The sequence below is a fragment of the Neophocaena asiaeorientalis genome, unplaced genomic scaffold (genome assembly GCF_003031525.2).
Source record: "Neophocaena asiaeorientalis asiaeorientalis breed wild unplaced genomic scaffold, Neophocaena_asiaeorientalis_V1.1 scaffold131, whole genome shotgun sequence".
NCBI classification, from domain to species: Eukaryota; Metazoa; Chordata; class Mammalia; order Artiodactyla; family Phocoenidae; genus Neophocaena; species Neophocaena asiaeorientalis.
Genome location: NW_020173201.1, coordinates 743,884 through 755,224, shown reverse-complemented (window position 1 = coordinate 755,224; position 11,341 = coordinate 743,884). Strand labels below are relative to the sequence as shown.

Genomic DNA, 11,341 nt, shown 5'->3' with positions numbered 1-11,341 from the left:
ATAAAATCTAACCTTCAAAAGAATTATTCTAAAAGGATTCTATTTTCCATATTTATAGATAGAGAAAACTGAGACTTACACAGGGGAGGTTAAGTTGCCCAAGTTTTCACATAGCTAGCAAATGGGAAGCCAAAATTATAGCCCAGTTTTGTCTGATAACAAAGACTATCGTCAAGCTCGAATGGCCCTTGGAGTTTACCTAGACATGCCCCACACTGTATGTTATCATTTTTTTATTTTTTGCGGTACGTGGGCCTCTCACTGTTGTGGCATCTCCCGTTGCGGAGCAACAGGCTCCGGACGCGCAAGCTCAGTGGCCATGGCTCACGGGCCCAGCCGCTCCGCGGCATGTGGGATCTTCCCAGACCGGGGCACGAACCCGTGTCCGTTGCATCGGCAGGCGGACTCTCGACCACTGCGCCACCAGGGAAGCCCCCACACTGTATGTTTGAACCCTTTCTGCAACATTCTCTATAAGTAGATTTGCATCCTTCAGGGACAGTAAACTCACTTTATTCTGAATTAGCCAGTTCCACCTTCAGAAATTTAAAAATCCTTCCCTAAAAATGGTACTTACTCTGAGTTTCTTTGTTTTATTTTTTAAATATAACTACTTTTACTATAATTTAAAATGAATTAAGAATTGTTCTAAATCTATGAATTAGTATCTTCTTCCCTTTCAGCTTTCATAGCATTCTCTACTAATCCAGAGCTGGCTAAAAGGATTAAGATATTTTTTGCATTGGCTCCAGTCACCACTGTGAAATACACCCAAACTCCTATAAAAAAATTAACAACTCTTTCCAGAAAAGTAATCAAGGTATGTAACAACTTTCCCCCAAGTTTAAATCTGTAGTAACTAAAACTAGCCCTATTTCCATTGATTTCAAGAGAAGACAGCTTGAGACAAATAACATTTTACAAACATCTAGGAATGCTCGAGGTACACATGTAGGTTTACTGATGATGTACAATTTTGCCAACAGGGTTCAGGGTGCTCACTCTGCTGCCATTCTACTCTGCTGTCTTCATTTTTAACTTAGAGGCTTGTCTCTCATGTCATTCCTCAGTCACAGATACAGCAAGAGCTGATTTGATTGATTGATTGGTTTAATCTAGTAGGTTAAATTTCTCTCTGGTGCCCCCTAGTTTATCAGGGACAGTATAGTGTAGTAGTTGAGATCACAGCATGTGATTTTAGGGTGCCTGTGGGTAGAAATGAACTCAGGGTCTTCCTACTCCACTATTTTGCCTACTCCCCTCTGCACTAGTGCGTTTTAAATGTGACCTATTATCTACACAGCAGTTCTACTTAGTGCATATTAATTTTCTATTTTATAGTTGAAGAAATTCAGGATAATAGAAATTAAATACTTTCCTAAGGTATAAGGGACAGAGTCTAGAATCAAACCAAGGCAACCCTGACTCCAAAGGCTTACCAATTTCCTATGGGGACTAGTTTTTTAGGGGAAGTCCCAAAAAACACTCCAAGTAAAAGATCTTGGGAAAAAGCTTGATGGTATCTTAAATCGATCTTGCAGATGTTGTTTGGTGACAAGATGTTCTATCCTCACAAATTTTTTGACCGATTCATTGCCACCAAGGTGTGCAACCGGAAGATATTTCATCATATTTGCAGCAACTTTCTATTTACTTGGAGTGGATTTGACCCCAAAAACTTAAACATGGTACGTGTAAGCAGTCAGATCCAGGAAAGCAATTGTTTTGTTGCACAGAGGTAAGGAGAGTTCATTCTAAATTGCATGGAAACCACATTTCAAAGTCTCCTTTTTGTCTCCTGGAATGTAGCTAGCATGTTTACGGCTTCCAACCAAAGCTGAGAGTCCACCTGCTTTAATGGGAGGATTTGAGAAGTCTCTGCCACTGAAAAGTCTCACCAATTCTTGTTGTTGGACAAAGTGCCACCATTAAAGAGTCCTTCACTTAGGCTATGGTTTTGAAATTTATCTTGCTATGCCTGAGCCCTATCTCAGACATACTGACGTAGAATTTCAGGGAGTGAGCCCAGCCATGTAATTTTTAACCAATTTTCTACTTTCATAGGTGATTTGGACATAGTCATTTTGTGAACGACTTATGTCTTTTATCCAAAGGGGTAAAGGAATGGCTCTTCAATAACAGCTACAGACTCACCGTTCAAGTGATATGGAGAGGGATAATTGTTGGGGTTCTTATCAAGTCCTTTCCAGCTTCACTGAGAGCCTTTCCTTTCTTAGCTACCTCTAACTGATCCGAAGGGTGGGAGGGAGAAAAAGACGAAGCTACTGTCTCCAGCTAGAGTGGAGACAGGTTTGAAACCAGGGGTGGGACAAAGTTGAAGTTGGTCTCCGGACTTCTGTCTAGAGCCTTGCCTCCCTCAGTGGATAGTGGTGATTAATATTTTCCTTGATTTCAAGCAAGATTTATAAAAGGCTGTTTATGCAAAGCATGCCTTAGCCACTGCCTTTCACATGACTTTCTTACTTTCTCAATTTACTAGGGAAACCATGCTTGCCTTTCACTTAGATGGAAGTGTATCGTGTAGAGCTAAGTAAAAAGATCTTTAAGCAAACTCAATAGAGACAACTTCAAAAAACATCCTCTCAACATGGCCTAAGAGTTTGCTAAAGAAAGACTTCACAAAATGACATCCTAGAACATTCGTTGGATGCCCTCATTGTACATTTATATAGTCAGATTGCCCATTTTCTCTCGCTGTTGTGGACTGGATTATAGAATATTAGAGTGCCTGCAAGGATGTTTACTTTAGTGGAGCATAACTAGGGCTACATAAGTAGAGTTTGTAGAGCTTTCAAAAATTACACATGTCCAGAACTCAACCCTAGAGATTTTGGTATTGTTTCATAGGTTTGGGTAGCTCATAAGTAGCTATATTTTTTAAAGTTCCAAGATGTTTCAGATACTCTGGTGGAAAATAACTCTTTTGTATACTAAAGCAAACAAAATGCTGTTGGAAATATTTAAAAATCAAGATTTTTTTGATTCAAAAAGAAATCTAATCATTAATAGAGGTTTAAATACTGGATGGATTATGTCCCACAAACTGTCAAAGAGTCCTGCAGAACATTTACCAAATTTTTAAGAAGGCATGATAAAACATTCAGATCTGTTCTCAATCTTTCATGATGAACAACTTTCTGGGAATGTCCCTTAGGACTTATCACAGGGTGAAGGAGAAGATCACTGGGGATTTTATCTCTTGACTGTCTATATTCTTAGACCTGTCTGAGGTGAGGCTGGAAAGAAAAGGTACATTACCTTTTGTCTTTGACCAGCAGGATGTCCTCTGTGGGCTTTACAAAGATACTGCCCAGGACAGAAGTATGGAAATGAGGGAGAAAAAAGTTCTTAAAGACGGACTTCTTCTTTGGTTAATGTCTTTAGAGGGTATGGTACATGTTTATTCCTTGAGAGAGAGAGGAGAGAAAGAGAGAGAAAACAATACTCAGATTTACTTGTGGTGTGATTATATGATTAGCCTTCAGGTAAGAATCTTTTTACTTTTCAGAGTCGCTTAGACGTTTATTTGTCACAAAGCCCTGCGGGAACATCTGTTCAGAATATGCTGCACTGGGCCCAGGTACATGCTCCCTGTTGCTGATATGACACAAGATATCTCTGCAAGATCCCTGAGGAGCACTCCCAAGAGAGCTCACTGCAGGGTTTTGCAGGTTCTGCTACTGTCAGGTGGATGTTTCTGGAATCAGCATCAACTCATGTTGATTTCCTTTACTCCTGTCTATTCTCCATGTCCTCTGTATCTGGTGTTTGGGTTCCCAGGTATTCTGACTAAATTCTGACCTTTAGATTACTCTGAATTGCCTTTTTCAGGAAAAGCTTGTGTTTCCTCTTTTGCGAAATCATTAGCATAGAATGAGCTTTATACAACATGATACAGGCTATTCCAAAAAGATCTGTTTATCCTCTACTTGGGATATGGGCGATTTCAGAGTGTGGAAATATTGCTTAATTCAGAGGAAATTAAATGTTAGAGAGAGATTAAAATAGATTGTTTCTGTTTTTACTCTCAGTTTAAGGGTTATGGGTTTTTTTGTTACTATATTACTCAATACTTGGCAAGTCAAATTCTGTTGGTATAGCTTTCTGAGCCAAGTATGTATGAGTGTGTGTATGGGGGGAAAGGTCTTCCCAAAGTTTTAATATTTAATTACACATTTTGAGTTTTAAATACTTTAAAACATTTAATAGGGATCTGAGATCCCTAGGAATTTGAATTTTAACCTACACCCTGATAAATTTGTTCCATGCTTTAAAGTTGAGAATCACTGCTATAGATAGTCTGAAATACTGGTTGAGGATTTCTGAAATTCTTTAAAGAGTTCCACGCCCAGAAGATAAGCCTTCAAGTTCCTACAGGAAGAAAGATATTCTGGACACAGAGCCTCCTACTGGTGAGGAGACAGGTAGAATCTGATAAGCATGCCTTTCCAGGAAATACAACTTCAATTTCACATTTATTGAGCACTTATTATGTGTCCTTGTTGTCCAAATATACGATTTAATTCTGTCTCATTCTTTCTTATGAATTCTCATAACAATCTTTCAATGAAGGCATTGATATTCCCATTCTACAGATGTCATAACCAACCCTTTACACATCTCACAGCTGACTCTTCTTAAAGATATCTCTTCTTTGACAGAAAGTTCTCTTCAGAATAGAAATAACTGGGCATGGGGAGATAAAACATTTGGTCATAAGTTATGTAGAGAGCTAAGGCACGGATGATGATGATAGTGATGATGGTAGTAATATTAATAAAAAGAATGATTTCTTGACCATTCCCAGGGACCACATGCTTTTTATGCATGACCATATTTAATCTTCACAACCCTATAAGAAGAATGTTATTGTCATTTCCATTGCACAGATGAGACAATAGGTTTAGAGAAGATATATATCTTGCCTGGATCACAGACTTAATAATCCATTAAGCTTGGATTCAAACAAGGTCTGTTTGATGCTAGAACCCAAGTTCCTAACTTGTACACTCTATTGCCTCTCATTGCTGAAAACCTACAGAATTTCAACAGCTGCAGACTACTGCCTCTGTCAATATAAATCACAATGAGAACCATTTCAAACATAAAATCAGAACGAAATCAATGTCAAAAAAAATCTGAGATTCAAGTTAAGGGAGAAAATAAATCCTTGGAGTAGTCTGAGAATAATTTAATGAAGTGCTTGAGGTAAAGGTAAAAATTATCTGTCTCCTCAATCCAACATGGGTAGCAAATAACAGAAAAAGGATCCCCTAGAAGTATTAATGCTTCTACTCTAATATCTGAAGTCTAAAATTTAAAATGAAAACAGGTTACATACGCTGTCTCAGACACTCAGTCCATGGCCATATTACTGACAACATGGCGGGCTGCTTGGCTCTACAGACAGGAGACAGACAGACAGAGGCTATACCTCAGAAAGCCCTGAGGGTGTTCTTTGAGTGAGCATTCCTTTCAAAAGTAACAAAAATGTTTAAGAATAAGGAATATAATAAGGAATATAATCATAATATCCTAGACCATCTGACATTGAGTGAGCATTCCTTTCAAAAGTAACAAAAATGTTTAAGAATAAGGAATATAATCATAATATCCTAGACCATCTGACAAGGATGATATGGCATAAAGTTTTAAAATAATAACAGCAGTCATTTTTTAAGGTAGGAAGTGTATAGTTGGTGCCTTTTAAAAATAAATATATATAAATTCCTGAAGCCAGGATATTCAAGAATCATTCAATTTAGCATCTTTCAAACATTTTCTATGTATACAACATTGTAATATTTAAAGCCGTCACTGCTTGAGGATTTTTGTTGGAAAAGTATAGAGGGGAAGAAAGGATTGTAAGTCAGTTCCATGAATTAGTATCAATTTTTATCATTCTTATTATTTGACTTACTAAACTTTATTGACTTTTAGCTCATGTGCTAAAGAGTGGGACATTATGTCAAACCATTTTGTAAATTTTTTGTTAACTGTCTTTAAATGTATGTTGTTTTCTTGCATCATTTTAACATGTTTATTATTTTTATCTTATTATAGGCTGTTAATTCTGGTCAGTTCCAAGCTTTTGATTGGGGAAACCCTGATCAGAACATGAGGCACTTCCACCAGGTATAATATCAACAATAATCAAACAATTGCATACTGCAAATGAATTTAAAAAATAGTATCTACTCATCAAGCACCTACTAGGCCCCATTCACTATGCCAGATATTTTGTATAGATCAGATGTTGCTTATTGGGTTCTTACCATGTGCCATAACTTTATTTTTGATCCTCAGAATGACCTTCCAAGGTAAATATTATTGTCTCTATTTTTCCAGAAGCTCAGAGAGTTTTAGGTAAATTGTCAAAATTATTTAGCTTATAAAGAACCAGAATATGACACAGGAGTTCATGGGTCAAAAGTCCGTTCTTCTTCCACTACACTTATTCCTTTTCAAAAAATAAAAATTCTCAGCACTTAATTAAGACCATATTTTAAAGAAAGAATTAAAGATACATAATTTTGTTTCTGGAGCATATTCTCTGGCTTCTTAACTGTCTCTCATAAAATGAACTAACATTTTCCTAATAATTCTTTGGGATGTCATTTACTAGTCATTTTTTAAAAGTACATGAATTATTAGAGATATTCCAGACAGGAATATCACCTGTAGGGAGAAGCAGTCCTATCTGCCAGATAATGATATGTCAAAATATTTCTTGACATTATACATGAAAACTTTTGGAGCAAAAACTCTATATTAAAGCAAATAGGTGTTGTTGTTATTATTATTTTTTTTTTTTCAGTATGTAAGGAAATCCAATGATGGCTTTGGCTTCTTGCTGATAGACTGAGCTTAAATTAAACACATAGTCATCAAAGATACATGGGTTTTTCAAATCAAGGATATGGACGGAAATCTGGAAGCTTAAAAAATCAATTTCAGTGCCACCATAATAACTACAATAGTGAAAATGCATAATTTCAACTAGTGTGAAAAATCTGATTTTTCTCCTAAACTGCTATAGTTATATGTGTGTGCGGTGGTGTGTGCCCACACACACAAACTCACACACTGTGTCAAAGTACTATTTACTCTTGTAATTAACCAATTCCTTGTCCTAGCAAGAGTATATAGTTGCTTTAAGAAAAACTTTTTAGATGATGATCTTACCCTGTAAGACTCAAATACCTATTTGAATGAGAGTTGAATCACAAGTATTAACTTCGTCACTGTGCTTGCAGATTCTATCAAAATACATGGCCATTCAGGTTCAAATATGAATCTTTTGCTTGGAACTTTCGGGGAAAAAAAGAAAACCTAAAACAGACTGAGGGTGAACAATATACAAGTTTTAAACATCAGTAACCTTTGTCACAACTGTAAGTAAGAGGCCCATAAATTAGGCAGGTGTGATTACCAATATAATCACCAATCCTATAAAACTAAGAAAGTAAAAAAATTATTTCTTGGCCAAAGGCCACCATATATCATTTGGATCTTGATCTTGATGTTCATTTTTGCTTTGCCATCTTCTGGGCTCCCCCATTCATTCTTAGCAGGGTATTAAATTATTGCAGTAAATGTATTCTCATTTCAGAGGCCCCTGAGACCCACTTGTGCCTTAAAACTTGCTAATATTTTTGCCACTCTGTGCTGTGTTGTTTTTCTATTTTTATGTCTCTCTATCCTTGCATTTGAATATTTATGCTTTGCATTATTCTGCTGAGAAAACTGTCAAGTCAGGAAGAACATGCCTCTTTTTTCATCAGTTGCACTTTTGCACTGGGGCCTTGCACCAGGCTTTTCTGAGTTCACCCTTCCCTCAAGCGCACTACTGTTCAGTGCTAATCTGCACTCATTTCCTTCTTTGCCCTTCACATTGCCTTCTCATAGCTACACATTCCCATTTACCAGTTGCTCCTAAGCCCAGGTCCAAGGCCTCCCAGTATTACAGGGTAGGGGAATTATACTTGATATATTTGGTAATGCAAAGACCCATCCAGTGACAGTGAAATGTGGAATGACTATACCAATGCACTGTGCCTCATATCTCTCTACTAGGAGAACTCAAGGTGCAGAGTCACCGAGTCAGGGGTCTCCCCCAGGCACATTTCTAGTCCTCTTAGAAACCTTTCCCTGGCCAAAGTTACTGTTTCCTAAGGATTTATAACCTGGTCCATGTTACCTTTTCTTCCTAGTCTTGCTGCCAAAATTAACTATGGTGTATTAATCTCCTTGGGCTACCATAAAAAATCCCATAGACTGAGTGGTTTAAACAACAGAAATTTATTTCTAAGAGTTCTGGAAGCTGGAAGTCCGAGATCAATGTGCCAACACAGTCAGGTCCTAGTGAGGGCTCTCTTCCTGGACTGCAGAAAGCCACCTTCCTCATGTGTATCCACATAGCCTTTCCTCTCTGTGGTTGACGAGAGAGAGAGAGAGAGAGAGAGACATTAATCTCTCTCTCTTCCCCTTCTTATAAGGCCACAAATCCTATTGGATTGGGACTCAAACCTTATGACCTCATTTAACCTTAATTACTTCCTAAAAGCCTTGTCTCCAAATACAATCACCTTGGGGTTAGGGTTTCAACATATGAATTTGAGGGGAACACAATTTAGTCCATAGAATATGCAACTCTTTCCATTGTAAGTAGTAGAAATCAACTTTATTTTATATTTTTAAAAAATGTTTTAGTTTTACTGAAATAAAAGGTATAGTGGTAAACGCACAATAGCTAGGAACTTATATACCGTTCTCAGGCTCTCTCTTTCCCTCTCCCTCTCAGTCTCTTTCAATTCTGCTTGCATATGCTGTTTCCATTCTTAGGCTATTTCCAAGATAGTAGTACAATGGTAATGGTGTGTACCTAGCTCATGAAGCTTTTTTTAACTGCAAACTCAAAGAAAATGGCAATATTTTCTCAATAGCTCTGGTAAAAAGTTCCTGAGAGAACTCTAACCCAATTTTAGTAATGTGCCCATCGCTCATACCATTATACTGCGGCCAGAAGAATGAAGGACTAATTGACCAGGACTGATCACCCTGGACCACACTGGAACTGGGGTTTTGGGATTTGTTGAATCAGCACAAGAAAGGTTGTGTTACCAGAAAGAAGGGAAACTTGCCAGGGGATTAGCATCATAGTCACTCTATTTCTCTGTAACGGGCTGGCTCCTTTTAAACATTATTTTCAAATGTCTTTTTGTACATTAGTCTCAATGCCCCCTAAAGAGTCTTCTCAAGTGTTACTAACTCCCCTGAGCCCAGATTTCTGCATATAAGAAGGGGTATTATATTTATTCTATCCAATATTTTGTTTGAAATGGATACACTCTCAACCTAAGTGCTACTAGAAAGATGGTCCCCCATAGAAATGAGAGCCTCTCTTCCTCTGGGATCCTTTTCTTTTTTCCCAAAAGTGAAAATCAGGAATATAATGGTTGTCTTTTTTAAATCCACAATTCATATTATTGCACAAAAGTACTTTCAAGTATTTTTAACATGTTAATATTTATGTATCATTAAGTATGTCCTAATTGCACATTTTTAGCATTTGAAGAACTTGCTTAACAACTGACAGTTAACGTTACTTCTATAGTGTGGTTTTCTGTGAAAACTATTTTTCTCTCTCTTCAATTTTATTTAGCGTACACCTCCCCTATACAACGTTTCTAAGATGGAAGTTCCAACAGCAGTGTGGAGCGGTGGACAGGACCCTGTGGCTGATCTCAAAGATGTTGAGAATTTACTTCCTAAAATTACCAGGCTTATCTATTTCAAGTTGATTCCACACTACAATCATGTGGATTTTTACCTCGGACAGGATGCACCCTATGAAGTTTACCAAGACCTAATTAGATTGATGGAGGAATGTTTGCAAAATTAAATACACTTTCCTTTCTCTAAGGAAGCGGGTTTTTGTCATAAGAATGTGGCACACAGATCCTAAGGTGACCCCTCCAATAATTTTCACCTCCCACTGTCCATGAATTTGTGTAATCCTCTCCCCTTGAGTGTGGGAGGGACCTGAGACTTGTTTCTAGACAAGAGAATTGGCAAAGGTGATGGGATGTCACCCACTGATGACATTCTATTATATAAGAATCCATCTTAGTAGACTGGTGCAAGAGATTCTCCTTGTTGGCTTGAAAAGGCAAACAGATATGTTGAGGAAACCCACATGGGAAGGAACTGTGTGTGACTTCTAGGATCTGCAGGTGGCCTCCAGCTGATAACCTGCAAAAGATTGGGACTCTCAGTCATACACCTATGAGAAAATTAATTCTGCCTAAAACCAGGATGAGCTTGGAAGCCCATTCTTTCCTAGTAAAGCCTCCAGTTGAGAAAGCAGTCTGTCTAATACCTGGATTGCAGCCTGGTAAGACCCTGAACAGAGGACCTAGCTATGCCATGCTTGGACTACTGACCCATGGAAAGTGAGATAATAAATATATGTTGTTTTAAACCACTAAATTTGTGGTAATTTGTTATCCGCAATGGTAATAAGCTACTACTATTAATAATAAGTTATTATGAATATCATTATTATTATTGTATCTCTGGTTAGAAGCTTGAGAAACCCAGTTTCTTATTTCCATTATTTCCCTGTGTCTTATTTCTCTTGTCATGATGAACTTCCTTGAATATTTCTTGTTCTGCAGATTGCTAATACTCCATTCTCTCAGTGTTTGTCTAAGAGTCAATTTTGCATTTCCTTCTTTCTTCCTTTCTTCCTCCTTTCTTTCTCTTTCTTTCTTTCTTTCATCTTTTTCTTTCTTTCTTTCTTTCTTTCTTTTTTCTTTCTTTCTTATTATTGTAGTAAGGACACAACGTGAGATTTACCCTCTTAATATATTTTTAGTGTATTTTTAAGTGGGTCCTCTACCCAGGGGTGCAGGCCTTGACTATACTGCATCTTCACCCCTCCTTCCTGTCTTGTTCCTTTTTTATATCTTTATTTGTGGAAAATATTTTCTGGTAGCTTTCAGGTCATTATCATTGACAGTTGTTCTATAAATAGTTGTATTTTGGTGTGCCCATGGGAAGAGTAGAGCTCAGGGTCTTCCTACTCTGCTATCTGGGTCACTCCCCCCTACAACATTATATTTCTTAATCAGGTAGGGTTTTCTTGTTTTTATTCCTACATCTTAAAAATATTCTATCTTAATTTATAATTTATTTTCAGTAGGAGTCTCAAGGTACATCACCATCATTCTCACCAATCAGATCAATTTAATACTTTTACTTTGCTTTTGTATTTCATGTTCAGGAATCTGAACTAGCAGCTTCTAGAGGGGAGAAC

The 11,341-nt window shown here is 37.4% G+C and overlaps 1 protein-coding gene across 8 annotated transcripts in view; it reads left to right on the top strand.

Annotated features, from left to right (window-relative positions):
- The window catches only part of LOC112399582 (lipase member K-like), a 46,745-nt gene extending 36,218 nt beyond the window's left edge, over window positions 1–10,527 (top strand). For 6 of the 8 annotated variants that reach the window (XM_024744826.1, XM_024744825.1, XM_024744824.1 and 3 more), the window contains 5 exons: window positions 666–820; window positions 1,542–1,688; window positions 3,530–3,601; window positions 6,085–6,156; window positions 9,686–10,527. In XM_024744826.1, the coding sequence (XP_024600594.1) occupies window positions 666–820; window positions 1,542–1,688; window positions 3,530–3,601; window positions 6,085–6,156; window positions 9,686–9,925 (686 nt within the window). In that variant the 3' untranslated portion in view covers window positions 9,926–10,527. The remainder of the gene's footprint in view (window positions 1–665; window positions 821–1,541; window positions 1,689–3,529; window positions 3,602–6,084; window positions 6,157–9,685) is intronic. The other 2 variants (XM_024744829.1, XM_024744827.1) reach the window with 1 other exon arrangement.
- Window positions 10,528–11,341: the final 814 nt, after the last annotated feature.